The following is a 22657-nucleotide window of genomic DNA, read 5'->3' on the forward strand; positions in this document are numbered from 1 at the left end:
CGTCGCACGTACAGGAAGGCTGACAGTGTCTGACCGCAGTGGGCATAAGAGCGACGGGGATTGGGGGGCTCCAGAGTATATCTGGGGTCTTCCTGTTAGCTACTTTCTACCATATTTTGTGATTTAACACTTTGCCTTTTATCAGATCTCTGCTTCCTGTCAGTGAATGTAAATTATGTAGTGTCTGCTATCTGAATACTACTAAGGGCCTGTGCACACATTGCAAATTTGTCAGATAACCTATAGGGTTTCCTGATGGCAGCAAAGTGAATGAGAATCCCGAGGTCTCGTGCACACACTGCTTTTTTGTGACTTGCAGATTTGGTGCAGATTTAAATCTACATTGTCAATGAGCGGGAAAAATCTGCACCAAAACTGCAAATGATAAACGCACTTATTATACCCTGTGGTTTTTCCTGCCAAAAGATGCAGAAACTTCTACGCTAAATACTTAATGTGTGACCAGACTCCTATAGTCACAGCTGAAGGTTTGTTACTGTAGCATCCGGTCTAGGCAATCTCTTGTGACCTTGCACATGAGCAGTCTATGATTCTGGTCTTTGTTACAGTGCGTCAGTGCAGATGTCTTGATAGTTGTTACAGTGTGTCAGCGCAGAGTCCACAACAGACTGGTTACAACTGAAGCAAACCCTCAGCTGGGAGCAGCATTAGTTCTCGATAGATACCATATAAAACTTTAAACTGTAGCAAACTGTGACGGAATCTGACCGCAGCCGGCACCTTTCTTCTAGCTTGGAGGTAAAAATCATTTTATTGAATATTTTTAGAAAATTGTAACAAAAGAAAGTGGAAACTGTGGCCAATTCATCACGTGTGGGGTGTTTAATTCATTTTACTCCATTTCTGCTTTGATTTTTTTTTGCCATTTTTCGCACATTCGCCATTATGGGCAAAGTTTGGAGCTTGTATTTTTGACTGATGCATTAATTGCACAAAAGGCCTTCAGAACCTCTGGCGGCTGAATTTTTTAATACAAATTTTATGACATTTTAACTGGACATAGAACTTTTTGAGCTAAAAAATTGCACAATAGCGTTATGGCAAAAATATGGAGCCTAAAGGTGATGAAAGGGTTAATGTGGTTATGAGAAAGGTATAACAGCTTCAGACCCATCAATTCCATTGCTTGCACTGCCTATCCTTGGACCCCCCCCTTCAGCAGGAGCCAGGACCCATCCATCAGCCGGGCGCAGGAGTCAGGACCCCTCCCCCCATCAGCTGAGCGAAAGAGCCGGGAACCCTTCCCCCATCAGCAGAGCGCAGGGGCGAGGTCACGCCCATCTGGTGAGTGCAGGAGCCAGAACCCCCCCCCCCCCCCATTAGCAGAGCACAGGAGCCGGGACCCCCCCATCAGCTGAGTGCAGGAGCCGGGACACCCCCCCACATCAGCAGAGTGCAGGAGCCGGGACACCCCCCCACATCAGCAGAGTGCAGGAGCCGGGACACCCCCCCCACATCAGCAGAGTGCAGGAGCCGGGACACCCCCCCCACATCAGCAGAGTGCAGGAGCCGGGACACCCCCCCCACATCAGCAGAGTGCAGGAGTCGGGACACCCCCCCCACATCAGCAGAGTGCATGAGCCGGGACACCCCCCCCACATCAGCAGAGTGCATGAGCCGGGACACCCCCCCCACATCAGCAGAGTGCATGAGCCGGGACACCCCCCCCACATCAGCAGAGTGCATGAGCCGGGACACCCCCCCACATCAGCTGAGTGCAGGCGCCGGGACCCCTCCCCCATCAGCTGAGCGCAGGAGTCGGGACCCCCCCCACCTCAATAAGCACCATACGATGCACAATGTGCAGAACGTTACTTTTTATCCACCGCGTGGAGAGAAGCTGTAGAGGCGTTAATGGCTGTCACCGCCCTCGAGGGGCGCACATGCGGTCGCTGCTGGTCAGCGTTGGTTCTTTGTTCTCAGAGCGTGAATTCGCTGAGCCTCGTTTCAGCAGTCACTTCCTTTTTCTGCTCCATTTCACTTCTTTTTGAAGAACTCGGCCACAGACGCCGTCCTCTTGGCCCCTGCAAAGAAGGATCTACATGATATCCAGCTGCGCACCTTCCACTGCTGCCAAACTACAACTCCCAGCATGAGGGGGGACATGGGGGTTGTACTTTAGTAGCAGCTGGCGACCTCACATTGGAGATTTCTGACGTCGACAATCACGTCTGGGAATTTAAAGGGATTTTCTGACTTAAAAAGCTGTTGCACTTTATTTGTATAGTGGCCATCTGCTTGCTGTCAGTGAACATGGACAGTCTTGCCTGTATTCATCAGGTAATACAGCTCCAGGGTTTGTTAGTGTGAGCAGATCTAGGCCAGTGCAGCTCTTCATGTTCTGAATGTTGCCCTTTACTGACAGCAAGCACAGATATTTAAAATGGTGAAGAAATTTGCTGATTTGTACTGTGTAATGTATGTCATTGTGGAGAAGCCCGTTTAAATGCACATACGGATGTTTGAGCAGAGCTGCAGCGCCATTTCTATGTGTCAGTTTCCGGACGATAGAAACCTGTGTGCGCACAGATACTGGACCAAGCTTGTACACAGCAGGCAGTCTGAACGAGCAGAGCTGCAGTGTAAAGCATGAGGGAGTGAGACAATAGAAGAAATTAGACCCCACCTGTCAGTGCAGCAGTGGTGGAGTCGCCCTGAACCTATTCTTACCCTTTTTCTTGCTGGGGCTTTGTGGCCCACTGTTCCCCGATCTCCGGGCATACGCAGCCTTCATGCGTTGGATATTTCGCTTGCTCACTGTTTCGTGCTCCACTATGGGCTTCGGGTAGTCCTTCCCGATGATGCAGCCAGCGCGCTCCTGCACGCTGCGGGGGGATTTCCATGGCTCGTATATGTACTCAGCTGGGAACTTCCTCAATATCGGCAAATATTTCCTGCAGGACGGAAGCGGGAGAGTGATCAGCGGCTCCGCTGTGCAGCGCGGCAGCACGAACCATCCCCCAGAGAACTAGGCCTGGACACTGCAGCATCAGGGGGTGTCTAGCAGGCTCCATCTCACCACCTCACAAGCGTGCAGTAGTGATGTGCACACGTTCAGCATTTGCAACATCCAGACGTGGCTGATGGGCACACAGGGTTTGGCCGATTCATGGCCTAAGAAATGACATTGTGTAAGTACATTTTATTTAGCAACAATGCAGTTTAGATGTGGTGTGTTCAGTGCCTGTATCTCGGCCCTCAGAGGCTGCGCTGTTCTGGTTTTGTATGTGACGCAGTCATTGCAGCTTGCGCCTGTTCACATTATATGGAGGTGCTGGTCAGGTTTTTTAGTATTTTCAACAGATTTTATCTGCACCAAAAATCCAATTGTTGGCAGGAAAACCGCTGTGCACAGTGCAAGCATGTTTACGGGTCTTTCTTGTGTTTTTTTCCCCATTCATTGGATTGAGTGAAAAATGCTGAAAGAATTGTGGTTGCAGGTGCGAAAAATAGAAATTAGACCTACCGGTAATTGTATTTCCAAGAGTCCATCATGACAGCACGACAGGAGGTCGTCCTATTTATCCTCTAGGGACAGGAAACACACAAGAGGTTAAAAGCCCCCCCTTCCACCTCACCCCCAGTGTCTTTTACTAATCACTACACCAGGATGGATGCAACTCTATTTTATTAAACTCTTACAAATGTTAAACTCACATCAGTTTCAGAGTTCAGGGGAGGGAATGTAATGGTGCTGTCATGATGGACTCCTGGAAATACAGTAGGTCTAATTTCTATTTTCCCAGGACATCCCTCATGACAGCATGACAGGAGACATACCAAATAAATGGCATTCTAGGATGGGACCACTGCTTGTAGGACCTTTCGTCCGTAAGCCAATTGTTGACCTGACATCACATCTAACATAGTTTTTACAAAATGTCGTTATAATAGACCAAGTTGCAGTCCTGCAAATCTGGTCTATGGAAGCCCCTGCTCTTTCGGCCCAGGATACAGAAATCGGGATTCTCATCTTTCTTTCCAGGCCCGGGTGATGCCGGTTCCAGGACGTAAGGACCGAACTTTGAAGCCGTCTTGAATGAGCCTGACTCCAGCATATGCTTTGAATGCAGGGTGTCATCAGTCCTAGAATCCTCATGGCGTATCTGATGGAGATTGTCCTCTTCCTCTGTAACGCCCAGATCCTGCTTCTGATCTCTTCCTGTTTCATGAGGGACAGGGAAGACATCCTGCGATGGGAATCGAGGAGGACCCCTAAGAACACCTTCTGGGTCTCTGGACGTAGGTCAGATTTCTCCTAGTTCACTTGCCAACCCAGGCCCCCTAGAACATTGATAGTCTGGACCAGTTGTTGAGTGAGGCGGATAGCCAAGTCTGCTACCTGCAGAATGTCGTCCCGTTAGTAGACCACGATAATCCCTTGCCTCAGAAAAACTGCCACCGCCGTCATTATCTTCATAAAGATGCATGGGGCTGAGGATAGGCCAAATGGAAGGAACGTAAACTGGAAATGGTGGCTCAAACCCTGATGGTCTAAAGCGAACCTCAGATATTGGCGGTAGAGATGAGCGACTTTGCCTTTTTTAGGGTCGAGTCGGGTTTCATGAAACCCGACTTTCTCAAAAGTCGAGTCGAACGAAATCGGCCGACTATAGGGAAAAGTCGTGAAACATGAAAGCCAATGCAAGTCAATGGGGAGAAAAGTCGGCAGTGAGTGGAGGACTGTAAACACACCTGGCATGAATTTTAACCCTGGAGGCGGCGAAATCTCTCTCTCTCTCCAGCTACACTACGCTTCTCTCACTGGCTGAAAAAAGTCACGTGCAAGCATTCGGCGAAACCCGACTTTGGCGCTTGGGTCACCGACCACATGGCCGACTTCACACTGTGGTCGAGTTTCGTTTCACGAAACCCGACTTTGGCGAAAGTCGGCGACTTTTGAATCTGACCGACCTGTTTCGCTCAACTCTAATTGGCGGTGATCTCGGTGAATTGGCACGTGGTAGTATGCATCTCTTAGATCTAAGGTGCACATTGCGTTGTCTCTCCATATTAGCTGGATAGTTGATTTTATTGTCTCCATTTTGAATCTTTTGTACCTGACCTACTGATTCCGGGGCTTAAAGATTTATAATGGTCCGATATTTGCCCGAATGCTTTTTTATTGAGAACAGGGAAGAGTAGTGGCCCTGATCTACCTCTAAAACAGGTACTGGCTCGACTGCCCCCAACTCTAAGAGGTTCCTGACATCTGTCCAGAGCCTGCTTTGTGCGGAAAGGGACTTGGGGTTTGATGGTGCAAAACTGTTGGGGTGGGAGAAGCCTATCCTGTAACCTCCTATGGTCCGCAGGATCCACTGGTTGTCCGTTATGGTTCCCCATATTCCTAGGAAAAACTGCAGTCTCCCCCCTACCTTCCTGGCGTCAAGACCTTCTATGTGAGCCAGAGAACTGGGTGGATCTACCCTAACCTCCCTTGGGGTAACACCACCTGCCTGATTTTCCCATCTTATACAGTCATGGCCAAAAGTTTTGAGAATGACACAAATATTATATTTTCACATGATCTGCTGGCCTCTGGTTTTTATGTGTGTTTGTCATGTTTTTATCACATACAGAAATATAATTGCAATCATATTATGAGTAGCAAAAGGTTATATTGACAGTTAGAATGACTTAATGCAGCAAGTCAACATTTGCAGTGTTGACCCTTCTTCTTCAGGACCTCAGCAATTCTCCCTGGCATGCTCTCAATCAACTTCTGGATCAAATCCTGACTGATAGCAGTCCATTCTTGCAAAATCAATGCTTTTATTTTGTCTGAATTTGAAGGTTTTTGTTTGTCCACCCGTCTCTTGATGATTGACCACAAGTTCTCAATGGGATTAAGATCTGGGGAGTTTCCAGGCCATGGTCCCAAAATCTCTATGTTTTGTTCCCTGAGCCATTTAGTTATCACCTTTGCTTTATGGCAAGGTGCTCCATCATGTTGAAAAAGGCATTGTTGATCGCCAAACTGCTCTTGGACGGTTGGGAGAAGTTGCTCTTGGAGGACATTCTGGTACCATTCTTTATTCATGGCTGTGTTTTTAGGCAAGACTGAGAGAGAGCCCATTCCCTTGGCTGAGAAGCAACCCCACACATGAATGGTTTCAGGATGCTTGACAGTTGGCATGAGACAAGACTGATGGTAGCGCTCACCTGGTCTTCTCCGAATAAGCCGTTTTCCAGATGTCCCAAACAATCGAAAAGGGGATTCATCAGAGAAAATGACTTTACCCCAGTCCTCAGCAGTCCACTCCCTGTACCTCTTGCAGAATATCAGTCTGTCCATGATGTTTTTCCTGGAGAGAAGTGGCTTCTTTACTGCCCTCCTTGAGACCAGGCCTTGCTCCAAGAGTCTCCGCCTCACAGTGCGTGCAGATGCACTCACACCTGCCTGCTGCCATTCCTGAGCAAGCTCTGCACTGCTGGTAGCCCGATCCCGCAGCTGAAATACTTTTAAGAGACAGTCCTGGCACTTGCTGGCCTTTCTTGGGCACCCTGGAGCCTTTTTAGCAACAAGGGAACCTCTCTCCTTGAAGTTCTTGATGATGCGATAGATTGTTGACTGAGGTGCAATCTTTCTAGCTGCGATACTCTTCCCTGTTAGGCCATTTTTGTGCAGTGCAATGATGACTGCACGTGTTTCTTTAGAGATAACCATGGTTAACCGAAGAGAAACAATGATGCCAAGCACCAGCCTCCTTTTAAAGTGTCCAGTGGTGTCAATCTTACTTAATCATGACAGATTGATCTCCAGCCCTGTCCTCATCAACACCCACACCTGTGTTAATGGAGCAATCACTGAAACGATGTTAGCTGGTCCTTTTAAGGCAGGGCTGCAATGATGTTGAAATGTGTTTTGGGGGATAAAATTCATTTTCTAGGCAAATATTGACTTTGCAAGTAATTGCTGTTAAGCTGATCACTCTTTATAACATTCTGGAGTATATGCAAATTGCGATTAGAAAAAATGAAGCAGTAGACTTTGTAAAAATTAATATTTGTGTCATTCTCAAAACTTTTGGCCATGACTGTAGTCCTGCCTAGGGGACTGATGGGGCCAACGAAAGGAACAAAATCTCCTTGCTTTTTCCTCCAAGAACCCCTTCTTGTTGTCAGTGGTCCTCTCTCCAATGCCTAGTACTGGACCAAAAACGTGTACCTGAGAAAGGGATGGAGCAGAGCTTCCTTTTAGACTGGCTGTCCCCTGCCCATGTTTTAACCCAGATGGCCCGCCGAGCAGAGTTAGAGAGCACATTACTCCTAGCTGCAAACCTTACAGACTCCGCTGAAGCATCTGCCATAAATTGCGTTGCCATCTTTAACATAGGGAGAGAATCTAATATAACCTCTCTAGGGGTGTTAGATTTTTATCTGGGCCGACAGCTCGTCAATCCAGACACATGGATCTATATACCGAGGTGGCTGCTATATTGGTCATAATAACCACCGCCAAAGACTCCCAACTCCTCCTCTCAACAGTCCCTATGCTTTCCTGTCCATGGTGTCCCGCAGGTAGGAAGAGTCCAAAAACGGTATAGCGGTCTTCTTTGCCACCCTGGCAATAGGAATGTCCACTTTTGGGATTTCTTCCCATTCCTTGATCTCCAAAGGGTCAAAGGAGAGGCGGGCCTTGAAGTCTCGAGGGATGACTAGGCGCTTTTCTGTATCTTCCCATTCTTCCAGGATCATAGCTCTAATGTGCAGGTTGACCGGGAAAACTCTATTCCTTTGTGTTTTGAGTCCGCCAAACATCTCATCCTGAATTGTGCGAGGGACCTAAGTTTTTTCAATCTTCATAGTCACTCTAGCCGCTTTCAATAGGTCGTCCGTATTTTCGGATGAGAAAAAATACTTCTTCCTCTCCTCGGATGGCCTTCCGGAAAAACTTTCTTCACAGTCTTCAGCATCTTCCTCTGAGTAGTACGAATATGGGTAAGCTTCCTCCGTGGATTCCTCCATCTCCCATCTGGTTCTCTTGTGCCAGGAGGTGCTTGGATCTAGCTGCGGTGGCACGAGACTGGACACGGTGCTCTGGACCTCTTCCCTAATTATGGCCGGCATATCTGTTAGGAAGGACGCCTGTTCTTGTTTCAGGAATTTTGCAACATGCTCCGCACATAACTGCTTTGTCTATGAATCCGCTAACTTGGTGTTGCATGTTGGCCATCTCCTTATTCTTAAGGGAGTAATACAAAAAAACAGAACATTTTCTATTATTGAGTGACCACTAAGGGTATGTGTCCACGCTGCATACTGTCAGCGGTTTGGACGGAGCGAAAACCCTGTTCTGCCCCCTGTAGTACGTGCGGTGATACCGCATCGTATCCATAGTCTGGGTTATCTATCTTGCGGAGACCGACCGTCTCCGCAAGATAAATAGACATGCGGCGGTCTGGAAAGACACGCCACATGTCCGGATATGCAGGGCCGCCAGATGCAGCCCTGCACGCATAGTGGAGACGGGATTTCATAAAATCACCTCCACTATGCTGTAACATCTGCACGCTGTGGATTGGACGTTGCGGCTGTACGCAGCGTCCAATCTGCAGCAAATCTTGATGCAATCCGGACAGTGGAAACATACCCTAACGTGGTAAAGAAGGCGCTATAGGGTTACTTACACTGGCCAAGGACTGCTCAGCTGGTGCTTATAAGTGAGGTGGATTAACCTCTATGGTTCAGACTGTGCACAGCACCCATTCTGCGAGTACCCTTTTAAAGGGTCTTACCTTATCCAGGTGGCCTCCAGATTACCCCCATAGCTCTCCCATGCGTTCCTGATTGGAAAGCATGCTGCGCCGCCCCTATCGGAAGTGCCCCTCTAAACCGGAAGTGTGCATCCTCGAAAAGCGTCCGGCCGGAAACACGTTCCCCGGTGGAAAGCACACTCAGTCGTGCAACTGCAAGTAAACGGCCATCGGCGGCGTGAAGCCGAAAGCCTTCCGGAGAGGGAAGTGGCAATGTCGGGAGCTCCCCTGCTCCACTAACAAGCTGAGGGACCCCCACCCAGTGAGGTATCAGCGACAGAGCCTCTTGACAGCGGGAAGGGAAGAGATTCAGTCCCCTCTGATTCCACTGAGCTCCGGCAAGTATAGCTCCAGCGTTCCTCTTGCGCGCCCTGTCCTGCTAGGGACAGGAAATCCACTGGGGGGAGGTGGAAGGGGGGGCTTATAACCTCTTGTGTGTTTCCTGTCCCTGGAGGATAAATAGGACTACCTCCTGTCGTGCTGTCATGAGGGACGTCCTGGGAAAATCATTTTAAAGTTCAAGTCTGCAAGGAAACAATCAGCAGCGAGGATCGAGCTCAGAAGTCTAGTTCACTTTGATGTTACTGTAAAGTGCAGCGATTTTTTTTTTTAACCTTCAAAACCATGCAGCAAAAATGCACAGTGTGAACGAGCCCTTAAAGGGATTCTCCAGTTTTGTGTTACCACCAAGAGTAATACTGTACACTGACAGCAAGCAGAGATCGAAAGGGCGAGACGTTGAGGGTTTCTTATCAGATGATTCAGCACTCACTTTATATAATCTCCATTTTTGTCGGTTTTCTTCCCAAATGCCACCGGAGAGTATACACGGAAGAAGCGGTGGAAAAAGGCGCTGGCGGAGAGCCACAGCCAGTTCCCAGCGTTCAGCGACCAGTCTGCGTCCAGCAGCAGCTCCTCAAATACCTGCGGGTGGAGAACACAGCGTCAGCGGCCCTCCTCCTCCACCACCAGGTGTGAGAGCGAGGACACCAACCCCACCCAGCCCGACCATAACTCCCATCAGATCACCCACACATGGCCGCCATCTCTCTGACCTTCTGACCTTCCTCCCACGATATCCACAGATCTCCACGGGTCAGGAAACAGGCGACGGCGTGCCGAGCAAGATGGTGGATCCAGCCCTCTGTCCTCAGTTGTGTCATGATGGCGTCTATGAAGGGGAAACCAGTTCTGGCCTGAGGGAGGTCAGACAGTCATCACCAAGCGGCCTGGGCACATGAGCTGACACTCTACAGTATATATGTGAACGGACACAGGAGAACTGGTCACCAGGCCATACTTATGTGCCAATATCAGTCTGTGGTAGTCAGGGAATGTTGGGGGTACGTTCTACCACAGCAGGAGCCACAGGAGGCAAATCGGTGTGACAGACTGCAGAGAGGCATGGGGCTGCGGCCACCTTCTCCCTCCTCCCCTATGTCACTCACTTCTCTCCAGGCTTCCAGATATTCCTTGTTCTCATCCCAATCCACCTGCACACACACAGAGTTTCCCACCATCTTGTCAAAGTTGGGTATCCCTGCCCCCGCTGTGTAGTAGAACTCGCGCCACAGAAGCTGACCGTGAAGTGACACCGGTGGAGACGAGTGCTTCTTCTGCAGAAGGAGAAAGTGGAGAAATGATCGAGCCAGAAAGGCGGAAGGGGAGAGGGAGCGAGGCGAGAGAAAGGGGGGAGAGGGAGCGAGGCGAGAGAAAGTGGGGGAGAGGAAGCGAGGCGAGAGAAAGGCAGGGGGAGGGAGCGAGGCGAGAGAAGGGGGGAGGTAGTGAGGCGGCAGAAAGGCTGGGGGGGTGAGGCGAGAAAGTTGGGAATGAGGCGATGAGAAAGGGGGAGCGAGGCGGCAGAAAGGCGGTGGGAGGGAAGGATGCGACAAAGAAGGGGGTACGAGGCAACAAAGGGGGGGCAAGGCGGCAGAGGGGTGCGATAGAAGTGTTCTGTGTGCCGCAGAACCCATGATGAGGCAATAGAATTGACTTGTCCAGAAGGCATGTTCTTACCCCGTGGTAGATCTCCACCAATCTCCAGTAGAAGAACCGTGCAGACAGACACCCAAACTTCACATAAGGGCTCAGCACCGTCGTACTGGGGGTCAGACTATTGGGTTCAGTGTCTGGTTTCTTGAAGTTACATACCCAGACCTGAGAGCAAGCCACAACCAATCAGCAATCGGCTTACATCCGTCTGATCTGACTGTCATAGACGTCTCCTCACCGTCCTCCTCATGTGAAGGTCCAGCCGCCGCAGGGCCTCGCTCTCTCCCCCGGGGTACAAGTGAGGTCCTAGCTTGCTGGGGTCTTGTCCCAGCTCTTGTAATGTGGGAATCCCGTAAATCTCCTCGTATGACGTCTTCCATGGTGTGCAGCAATCTAAAAAGAAGGGGGTCAGGTAGTGATGACCCCATCTCCCTGCCTAGAAGCAGCTAATGTCTCCCCCATAGGCTCTGATCACTGCCCTAACTACACAGAGGTCCTCAGTTTGTACCTCTCATGTTTTCGTCAGTAGGTGCTGGACACGGACGCTTTGGAGCACCTATGGAGGACAGAACGGTTTGCAGGCGGACGTAGGTTAGAGGGGGCTTGCCATTGTTTTCAGCAATCACTCTGCAGGACCAAGAAAGAATGAAGAAGGTGAATATGATGGGACAGAAGGAGCAGAGATAATGGTACAGAGGCCGTCCCTCCTATATCCACCTCTCCACATGGTACAAGGGCTGTCCCTCACGCACAAACCAGTCCGCATGGCATAGGGGCCGGCACTCACCTGTCCGCTTGGTACATGGGCCGACCCTTCCGCACCTACCTCTCCACACGGTACAGGGGCCATTCCTCCCGCACCCAACTCACCGCATGGTACAGGAGCTGTCCCTCCCGCACCCACTTCGTTGCACGTTACAGGGGCTGTCCCTCCCGCATCCACCTGTCCGCTTGGTACAGGGGCTGTCCCTCCCACCCTCACCTGTCCGCATGGTACAGGGGCCGTCCCTCCCGCACCCACCTCTCCGCATGGTACAGGGGCCGTCCGTTCTCCATCCACTTCTCTGCATGGTATAGGGACCGTCCCTCCCGCATTCACCTCTCCGCATGATACAGGGGCCGTTCCTCCTGCACTCACCTGTCCGGATGGTACAGGGGCCGTCCCTCCTGCACCCACCTCTCTGCATGGTACAGGGGCCATCCCTCCTCCATCCACTCCGTTGCATGGTACAGGGACCATCCCTCCCGCATTCACCTCTCTGCATGGTACAGGGGCCGTCCCTCCTACATCCACTTCTCCGCATGGTACAGGGACCGTCCCTCCCGCACCCACCTCTCCGCATGGTACAGGGGCCGTCCCTCCCGCACCACCTGTCCACATGGTACAGGGGCTGTCCCTCCCGCACCCACCTGTCCGCATGGTACAGGGGCTGTCCCTCCCGCACCCACCTGTCCGCATGGTACAGGGGCTGTCCCTCCCGCACCCACCTGTCCGCATGGTACAGGGGCTGTCCCTCCTGCACCACCAGTCAACATGGTACAGGGGCTGTCCCTGCCGCACCTACATGTCCGCATGGTACAGGGCCGTCCCTGCCGCTCCCACCTGTTCGCATGGTACAGGGGCCGTCCCTCCTACATCCACCTCTCTGCATGGTACAGGGGCCATCCCTCCTACATCCACCTCTCTGCATGGTACAGGGGCCGTCCCTCCCACACCCACCTGTTCGCATGGTACAGGGGCCGTCACTCCATCCACCTCTATGCATTGTACAGGGGCCGTCCCTCCTGCACCCACCTCTCTGCATGGTACATGTGCCATCCCCCCTGTATCCACCTCTACGCATGGTACAGGGGCCGTCCCTCTTGCACCCACCTGTCTGCATCGTACAGGGTGTTGGACACCTTCTGGATGACTTCCACGTTATGCTCGGCCGCCAGCTTCTCCACCTCGGCATCCCGCTGCCTCGAGTATGGCTCGGTGTCCACCTCAAACGTCAGGCGCGTCACATTCCACTTCTTAAAAAGCTGCGGGAAAACTTCTGCCGGTTTTCCTCTTACCACAAACAACCTGCACAGAAATAATAAGCCCCCATAAAGCACACGCTCCGCCCACGAGGAGCCTCTCCGCTTAGAGGGGCCACAGTGTAACCCCCCAAAGGCCCCATCTGTACCTGGAGTTGATCTTTTTCAGGTTTTCATCCAGATCTCGCAGGGACTCGATGAGGAATCTCCAGCGGTTCACGCTGACTCTCATGTTCTTAGGGAACCAGGGATCCAGAATAAAGATGGGGTGCAGCTCATCACAGTCCCTCATGGCGGCAAGCAGGGCTGGGTTATCATGGAGGCGCAGCCCCTTCCTGAACCAGTGGATGGAGCGGTGTGGCGGCATGATGGCTGCACAGAAAGGAGGAGAAGAAAAGTAGTCAGTAGTAGAGGATGCTGGGGGTGATAGCGCAGTGTGGGGTCAGTAGATGTTGGGGGTGATCGCGCAGTGTGGAGTCAGTAGAAGCTGGGGGTGATGGTGCAAATGTGGAGTCAGTAGAAGCTGGGGGTGATGGTGCAGTGTGGGGTCAGTAGATGCTGGAGGTGATGGTGCCAGTGTGGGTTCAGAAGATGTTGGGGGTGATCTCGCAGTGTGGGGTCAGTAGATGCCGGGGGTGAGGGTGCAGTGTGGGGTCAGTAGATGCCGGGGGTGATGGTGCAGTGTGGGGTCAGTAGAGGCCGGGGGTGATGGTGCAGTGTGGGGTCAGTAGATGCCGGGGGTGATGGTGCAGTGTGGGGTCAGTAGATGCCGGGGGTGAGGGTGCAGTGTGGGGTCAGTAGATGCTGGGGGTGATGGTGCAGTGTGGGGGCAGTAGATGCTGGGGGTGATGGTGCAGTGTGGGGTCAGTAGATGCCGGGGGTGATGGTGCAGTGTGGGGTCAGTAGATGCTGGTGGTGATGGTGCAGTGTGGGGTCAGTAGATGCCGGGGGTGAGGGTGCAGTGTGGGGTCAGTAGATGCCGGGGGTGATGGTGCAGTGTGAGGTCAGTAGATGCCGGGGGTGAAGGTGCAGTGTGGGGTCAGTAGATGCCGGGGGTGATGGTGCAGTGTGAGGTCAGTAGATGCCGGGGGTGAGGGTGCAGTGTGGGGTCAGTAGATGCTGGTGGTGATGGTGCAGTGTGGGGTCAGTAGATGCCGGGGGTGAGGGTGTGGGGTCAGTAGATGCCAGGGGTGATGGTGCAGTGTGGGGTCAGTAGATGCCGGGGGTGAGGGTGCAGTGTGGGGTCAGTAGATGCCAGGGGTGATGGTGCAGTGTGGGGTCAGTAGATGCCGGGGGTGAGGGTGCAGTGTGGGGTCAGTAGATGCCGGGGGTGATAGTGCCGGTACCTGCTTCCTCCTCTCCGGGCCTCGGTTACATCACTCTGTAAGAAAAGTTACACAACGTTCCATGTGAGGGAGGAGCTACAGCCGGAAAGACCAATAAGAAAGAGCCACTATGGCCACACCCACAGCCAGTAAACTGTATGTATGGGACATATGTAATGATTGGTTCCTAGAGCTGCTGTCGGCCACGGACGAGAAGATTTTGCAGCTTTCGTGTCCGTCCTGTAAACTATTCTCAAATCATACTGGGACGCGAAGCCTGATGGATGAAATAACCAGAGCTGCTGGTGCCCCTGACACGCAGGACCGATGCCCTCAAATGTTGTGAACAACCCAGTAACTAGAGAAATGTGCAAAAGGCCAAAGTGTAGGGACTGAGGCTTCCAGAACCCCCAAAATGTGCTCTAATTCAACCCTCCAGAACTCACTGGACAGTCCGTGATAATGGGGGGCTTTTCCCGTCCGTGAATAAATCTGTTCTGTACATAATTTTCCGGAAGCTTCAGAAACATCTGTGGAATGTTCTGTCATCACTTCCCATTACTCGGCAACTGCGGCTAATTTGGATATGGGAATGACTGCTGCAGTCGCTGTCACGCATCAGTCGTCATCAGTCACTATTACTCGTCATCAGTTGCAGATACTCGTAATCCGTCGCTATCACTCATCAGTCGCTGTTACTCATAATCAGTCACTGTCACTCGTCATCAGTCGCTGTCACTCGTCAACAGTCGCTGTCATTCATCATCACTCTTCAGTCGCTGTCACTCATCAGTTGTCATCAGTCGCTGTCACTCATCAGTCGTCAGTCACTCGTCATCACTCATCATCAGTCGCTGTCACTCGTCATCAATCATCAGTCGCTGTCACTCGTCATCACTCATCATCAGTCGCTGTCACTTATCAGTCGTCGTTAATCGCTGTCACTAGTCATCAGTCACTCGTCATCAGTCACTGTCACTTGTCATCACTCGACATCAGTCACTGTCACTCATAATCAGTTGCTGTCACTTGTCATCACTCATCATCAGTCGCTGTCACTTATCATCAGTCGTCGTCAATCGCTGTCACTCGTCATCATCAGTCACTGTCACTCGTCATCAGTCGCTGTCACTTGTCATCACTCGACATCAGTCATTGTCACTCATAATCAGTTGCTGTCACTTGTCATCACTCATCATCAGTCGTCAATCGCTGTCACTCGTCATCATTCATCATCAGTCATCATGAGTTGCTGTCACTCATCATCTCGCTTATCCTCCATGCTTATTGCTTTTACATTGTGTCCATGAAAAAGATTGTCTCTGTTTTTTGTTTTTTTTAATAAGAAGCCCAGAAACAAGTAAAAATCAAGCTGTAGACCAAATTCCATCATGAATCCCCAGATTTTCACTCGCACGGCTTCTCCTCCGGGACATTAGACCGGGATCACATGTAGGTTTATTTAGATCCTCAAATCATGGAAAACATCTTCATTTCTATGGGAAATGTACTTTGTTTTTATATAAGACTTTGAAAAACACTTTATGGAAAAAATCAAAGTGCACGTGACTCTAGAGAAATCGATCCCTATGGAATCTGCTCCATGCTGGGCGCTGTCCAATCAGAAGGCTGCAAAAAACGTGCTTCATGGAAATAAAAATTCCACAAAAAAGGAAAAACTCTTCTGATTTATCCTCCGTGCCACATATCTATGTGACACCTCTCAGGAGAGGTTCTGTAGGACGCCCAGCCACTCTCACCATCTACAGCCTCACTGCCCTGTCTGAGGCACAACCCCTGCACCCCACTACCAATTTCGAGAGAGCGGACAATCAGCCATCGCTCCTTTCTCATCTCTGGCAATGGCTTTAGTCGTCCACATTACCTCCAGAAGCAAATGTGTTCTGTGCGGGGGGTCGCTCCCTGGGGTTTACTTGCCCCATCTCCATCTGTTGTGCTGCTTTAGGGACGAGATGATATAAAAGGTAAATCTGTGTCAGGTCTGCACCCCGGGTGATCCGTGTATCCGTCCATACTCTGACCCCGACACATGGATGTGTGAACCCGGCCATACTCTGACCCCGACACATGGATATGTGAACCCGGCCATACTGTGACCCCCAACACAGGGATGTGTGACCTCAGCCATACTGCGACTCCAACACAGGGATGTGTGACCCCGGCCATACTGTGACCCCAACACAGGGATGTGTGACCTCCGCCATACTGTGACCGGTCCCCAACACAAGGATGTGTGAACCCAGCCATACTCTGACTGACCCTGACAAAGGGATGTGTGAACTCGGCCATACTGTGACCCCCAACACATGGATATGTGAATCCGGCCCTACTGTGACCTTGACACGTGGATGTGTGAACCCGGCCATATGTTGCAGGAATTGCTGCAGACCAACAAAGACGATCACACTTTACTTATACTGTAATGAGGCCTCATTAAAATGTTACAACCCCAGACTGTGAAAGGATTATTCTCTGCTGTGATTTTTCTCTGATCCATAGACTTGTTTGGGTGATTTTGACTTGTGACTATGATCTATATCCAGAGGTGGGATTCAAATTTTTAACAACAGGTTCTGTGTTTGTGTGTAGGACAACCACTCATATTTTAAGCCGCACTCATTTTTAAGCCACATGCATTATTAAGCCACACCCATTTACACACACCTTTTCCTCAAACATATACAAGTAGGGGCGCAGTCAGTTGAAAAAAAATAAATTGGAATGAGATCAGAACAGTGAACATTCTGGCCAGTCCCCAATAGGCAGGTAGATGTCCCCAATAGGCAGCACAGGTCCCCAATAGGCAGCATTGGCCCCCAATAGGCAGGTAAATGTCCCCAATAGGCAGCACATGTCCCCAATAGGCAGGAAAATGTCCCCAATAGGCAGCACAGGTCCCCAATTGTTCCCTATAGGCAGCACAGGTCCCCAATAGGCAGGAAAATGTCCCCAATAGGCAGCACAGGTCCCCAATAGGCAGGAAAATGTCCCCAATAGGCAGCACAGGTCCCCAATAGGCAGATAAATGTCCTCAACAGGCAGCACAGGTCTCCAATTGGCAGCACAGGTGCCCAATAGGCAGGAAAATGTCCCCAATAGGCAGCACAGGTCCCCAATAGGCAGATAAATGTCCTCAACAGGCAGCACAGGTCTCCAATTGGCAGCACAGGTCCCCAATAGGCAGGAAAATGTCCCCAATAGGCAGCACAGGTCCCCAATAGGCAGATAAATGTCCCCAATAGGCAGCACAGGTCCCCAATAGGCAGCACAGGTCCCCAATAGGCAGCATTGGCCCCCAATAGGCAGGCCCTGTCTAGTCTGGGTGCAACCAATTGTTTAGTGCGTATAGAATGCCATACTAACTTCTCGACAGCACATACTGACCTGGCGTTGGAGTGGTACAGTACACAGTGACAGGCTGCGTCTGAAGTAAGTCCCGCGGTTGACCAGGCCTCCTGGATGGCCCCCAGGCCCCGCACCGCATGCACCGTCCGTCCTGCTCCACCGTGCACACACACACACTGGTAGCACACCACCGCACAGTCCGCACCTGTGACCGGGCCGGCGTGATGAAGATGATGTGGCACAGGCAGGCCACAGACTCGAGTCCAGCGCAGCTCACACTGGGTAGCGGCACGCAGTGACTCCTCCAGCTCCAGATACCCAATAGCCGCACTGCACTGCCGCAGGTATCAGTGCGCGGGGGCGGCTGGGGTCCGGCGGGGTGTGCTCAGGCCCAGTCAGTGCACGTATCAGTGCGCGGTATCCGGCGGGAGGGGCTAGGAAGCAGAGCAAGAGTCCTCCTCTGCTCCTCCTGCAACAAAGTACCGGATCGCAGCTCTGGACCTCCCCGGTTCGGGGAACCGGCTGCTTTTTTAACAACCGGTTCCACAGAACCGGTTGAATCCCACCCCTGTCTATATCAGACGTCTACGTGATTTTTTGCAGACACATGAACTATGATGGGAACATGTTCCAGCCGTGAGAATCACAGAACACAGACGAGACTCAGTGTGAATGAGGCCTTGTTGGGTCAGGCAGTAAACGAGCGCTGATCCTTCCTACCTAATCGCATCCATATCTCGCTGCAGCTTCACACCAGTAATCACATCTCCGATTTCTAAGGGTCAGATCTCTTTTTTTCCCTAATTTATCATGAAATTGAAGCAAATAATCCAGAGCTTTGTGATACCAAAATGTCACCCAAAGAAATAATAATGTGCGATCCTGCAGCCCCCGTGCATCGGGGAGCATCCTTTAGGGTAAGCTCAAACTAGGCGTTTTTTTCAGCATTATTATTCTGCAGCAAAACCTGATCTCTTGGTAGGAAAGAAGATGCAGAAAAAAGCACTTTTTTCTTGCATTTTTTTTGCTGCGGTTTTGGCGTGCTACTTTTGTCTCTTGTGCGTGCTGATAAAGTTTAATGTTCTAAAAAAAAGTCCTAGTCCACAGAATGAGTTTTTGGCGACAAAAAATGCAGCAATTGCAAAAGCATTTATAGTGCGTTTTTTCTCCACCCATTCATTTCAATGAGTAAAAAACACTGAAAGAAGTGACATGCTCCATTGTGAAAAAGAAAAACATGCAAAGCAAAAAATCCTGATGACAAAAAACAAGCTGTAAGTATGAGATTTCTGAAAACGCATAGAGTTTGCTGATACGGTAAGGCTATGTACCCACATTGCAGAGATGCTGCGGAAATTTCTGCAGCATTTCCGCAACTCCCGCCGCGGGAAAACATGCGTTTTTCACGTGATTTTCGCGTGCAGAATTCAAGCGCATTCCAAGCGATTTGAAGCATCGCTTGGAATGTGATTGACAGGTTGGTCACACTTGTCAAGCATAGTGTTTGACTAGTGTGAACAACTTTTTACTATTGATGCTGCCTATGCGGCATCAGTATTAAAAGATAGATTGTAAAAAATAATAAAAAATCATGATATTCTCACCTTCCGGCGTCCCACGCAGCGTCCCCAGGCCTCAGCGATGCTCCCATTCCCAGCGATGCCCTGCGACAATGACCTTTGATGACATAGCGGTCTCGCGACACTGTTGCGGTTTCGCGACACTGTTGCGGTCTCGCGAGACTGCTACATCATCACAGGTCCTTGCCTCATTACTGGGAACGGGAGCTGGCGGGAGCATCGGTAAGGCTGCGTGGGACGCCGGAAGGTGAGTATAACCCAATTTTTTATTCTTTTTTTTTTACAGGGATATGGTACCCAAAGCCTGGAGGACAGTCTCCTCTCCTCCAGACCGTGGGTACCATCCGCACATGATCCGCTCATTTTGCGCATGGTGGGCATAGCCACATGCGGAAAGTAAGCGGATCTCATGCATTCCTATGTGTGCGGAATCACGGCGATTCCGCAAAATAAAAATAATATATGTTATTTGTATAGCACCGACATATTCCGCAGCACTTTACATTTCAGAGGGGACTTGAACAGACAATAGACATTACAGCATAACAATAATCACATAGATCATAACAGATACCAAGAGGAATGAGGGCCCTGCTCGCAAGCTTACAATAATGAGCCTGCTGCGCTTTTTTCCGCTATGCGATTCTGCCGCGGAAAAAAAATGCGGCATTATTACAGCATGTGCGGAATGCCATAGGAATGCATGTGGTGCGTTCTGTGTTTTCGCAGCGTTTTCAAGGCGAAAAACGCGGCAAAAACACATACAATCCGCAACGTGGGTACACAGCCTAAAATGCAGCTGAAAATTAGAATAAAAATGCTTATTGTGAACTTAGCCTTAAGCCCCCTTCACACATAGCGAGATTGCTAGCGATATCGCAAAAGCGTTGTTTTTGTGACGCAACAGCGATATCGTTAGCGATCTCGCTACATGTGACACGTTCCTTGCGACCAGCTCCCCACTGGATATCGCTGATTGCGCGCGAACGTCCAGGCCCATTTTCTTCTCGCTGTCGTCCCGCTGGCATCCCGCTGCTGCCGACTAGCGACGCATGGACGCAGGCGGAAGTCGTCATCGCTGCATCTGACAGGTAATGACCGCCGACGGGCTGCTGCGTCGCTGGTGAGATCTGCCTGTTTGGCAGCTCACTAGCGACCATTTAGCAATGCACCAGCGATCCTAACTGCGTCGTATCGTTGTCGGGATCGCTAGTGTATCGGTAAATGTAATGGGACCTTTAGGGTCTCAGGATAAGCTCTTCTGTCCATACAGTGGCTGCTGAGGGAGGAGCATGTGACCAGACCCACCAATCAGCCTCCTCCAATAATTAAACACCTCACAGGAGAAAGCTGCTTTTCTATTGGAGGAGGCTGATGGGTGTGTCTAGTCACATGCTCCTCCCCCAGCAGCCAATGTATGGACAGAGGTGCTGCACAATGTGTGAGGGAAGCTGCACTAACAGGAGACAGTGTCTAAGGCTATTTGCACACACTGCAGATTCACCTGCAGGCTTTTTCTCACTGAACCGCAGGTAAAACCGCAGGTAAAGTGACCTGCGGTTTTGCTGCGGTTTGGCCTGCAGTTTCACACCTCTTCTATGTTAAAGGTGTGAAACCGCAGCAGAATCCGCAGAAACAATTGACATGCTGCGGGGAAAAAACGCAGCAAAACCGCGCGGAAAAAACCGCAGCGTGAGCACTGCGGTTTTGAAAACCCATAGGGTTACATGGTACTGTACCATGTCTGCGGAACTGCTGCAGTTCCGCAGGGCCAAAACCGCAGCGGAACCGCAGCAAAAACCGCAGCGTGTGCACATAGCCTAACCCCTCTAACTTCTGGTGTCAACTGCTCTCAAAGTATTTCAGGATTTATTATATATAATGTTTTTTTTCCATCGATGTGTCTGCTTCTGCGGTGTCTGTTGTGTTAAGCTGTGTCTGCTATTGCGGTGTTTTTGCTGCTGCAATGTATCTATTGTGCTGCGATTGCGAATTGTCTGCTGCTGCGGTGTATGTTGTGCTTCAGTGTGTCTGCTGCTGCGGTGTCTTGTGCCTCGGTGTGTCTGCTGCTGTGGTGTATGTTGTGCTGCACAGTGGCTGCTGCGGTGTCTTGTGCCTCGGTGTGTCTGTTGTGCTTCGGTGTGTCTGCTGCTGCGGTGTCTGTTGTGCTGCACAGTGTCTGCTGCGGTATGTGTGCTGCAGTAGTGTATATTGTCTGCTGCTGTGGTGTCTGTTGTGCTGCGCTGTGTCTTTTGATGTAGTGTCTGTTGTGCTGTGCTGTGTCTACTGCTGCAGTGTCTGTTGTGCTGCGCTGTGCCTGCTGCTGCGGTGTCTGTTGTGCTGCGCTGTGTCTGCTGCTGTGGTGTCTGTTGTGCTGCACTGTGTCTGCTGTGTCTGTTGTGCTTCGGTGTGTCTGCTGCTGCGGTGTCTGTTGTGCTGCACAGTGTCTGCTGCGGTATGTGTGCTGCAGTGGTGTATGTTGTCTGCTGCTGCGGTGTCTGTTGTGCTGTGCTGTGTCTTTTGCTGTAGTGTCTGTTGTGCTGTGTCTACTGCTAGTGTCTGTTGTGCTGCGCTGTGCCTGCTGCTGCGGTGTATGTTGTGCTGCGCTGTGTATGTTGTGCTGCGCTGTGTCTGCTGCTGCGGTGTCTGTTGTGCTGCGCTGTGTCTGCAGTGTCTGTTGTGCAGCGCTGTTTGCCACTGTGGTATCTGTTGTGCTGTGTGTGCTGCTGTGCCTGTTGTGGTGTCTGCTGCTGCGGTATGTGTGCTGCTGTAGTCTCTGTTGTGCTGTGCTGTCTGCTACTGCGGTGTCTGTTGTGCTGCGCTGTGCCTGCTGCTGCGGTGTCTGTTGTGCTGCGCTGTGTCTGCTGCTGCGGTGTCTGTTGTGCTGCGCTGTGTCTGTGGTGTCTGTTGTGCTGCGCTGTGTCTGCTGCTGCGGTGTCTGTTGTGCTGCGCTCTGTCTGCTACTGCGGTGTCTGTTGTTCAGTGCTGTGTCTGCTGCTGCGATGTGTCTGCCACTGCTGTGTCTGTTGTGCTGCACTGTGTCTGCCACTGCGATGTTTGCTGCTGTGGTGTCTGTTGTACTGTACTGTGTCTGCCGCTGCGCTGTGGTGACTGTTGTGCTGTCTACTGCTGAGCTGTTTTGGCTGCTGATATGTGGTCGCAGTGACTTACAGCTCAGTCGTCCAATCTAGTGTAAGGGCGTGCTGATCTATTTGTATTGGGATTGACAGCTTGGCCGTCCAGTCTGGGATTGGGAGGTGCTGAGCTTCCTCCAGGAGTTCCCTGTCCCAGGTGATTGTCCAGCTTCTTACCTGAGCTGTCTGGGCCAGATGGCTGCCAGTCGCAGCTTTCAGCTTTGTATTCTGATCTGTTGCCAGACTCTGGGTCACACGCTGACCTTGGGATTCTGAATCTGAGTTGTGACCTGTGTACACCTTTGTCTTACCCCTTTATGTATGATAAGCCCTCTTGGTACCCGGACCTACTGACTACCCAGCACTGGGGCTTTTGTCCATGAGTACTGACTAGCTCACATTTGCATATTCAGCATGAGCTTCTGGGTGCCACGTGAGGGGCCGGCAGTGTACAAGAGCCC

At 51.1% G+C, this 22657-nt stretch overlaps 1 protein-coding gene across 3 annotated transcripts; it reads right to left on the reverse strand.

The window, feature by feature from the left end:
- Positions 1-1705: 1705 nt before the first annotated feature.
- On the reverse strand, positions 1706-22529 carry LOC141085025 (cryptochrome-1-like). 3 transcript variants are annotated; one of them, XM_073569953.1, is made up of 12 exons: positions 22374-22529; positions 14138-14172; positions 12941-13163; positions 12643-12837; positions 11278-11396; positions 11008-11162; positions 10794-10934; positions 10226-10393; positions 9833-9973; positions 9550-9701; positions 2692-2915; positions 1706-2045 (listed from the first exon to the last, which is right to left on the reverse strand). In XM_073569953.1, the coding sequence occupies exons 3-12, from the start codon at positions 13156-13158 to the stop codon at positions 1999-2001; spliced, it is 1560 nt and encodes a 519-aa protein (XP_073426054.1). In that variant the 5' UTR covers positions 13159-13163; positions 14138-14172; positions 22374-22529; the 3' UTR covers positions 1706-1998. The 3 variants fall into 3 exon arrangements, with proteins under 3 accessions (XP_073426054.1, XP_073426055.1, XP_073426053.1); XM_073569954.1 differs by lacking the exon at positions 14138-14172; XM_073569952.1 differs by lacking the exon at positions 22374-22529 and having other exon boundaries at positions 14138-15562.
- Between the last annotated feature and the right edge of the window lie 128 nt (positions 22530-22657).

Source organism: Dendrobates tinctorius, unplaced genomic scaffold, assembly GCF_039654945.1.
Source record: "Dendrobates tinctorius isolate UK_male_01 unplaced genomic scaffold, ASM3965494v1 ptg000028l, whole genome shotgun sequence".
NCBI lineage: Eukaryota > Metazoa > Chordata > Amphibia > Anura > Dendrobatidae > Dendrobates > Dendrobates tinctorius.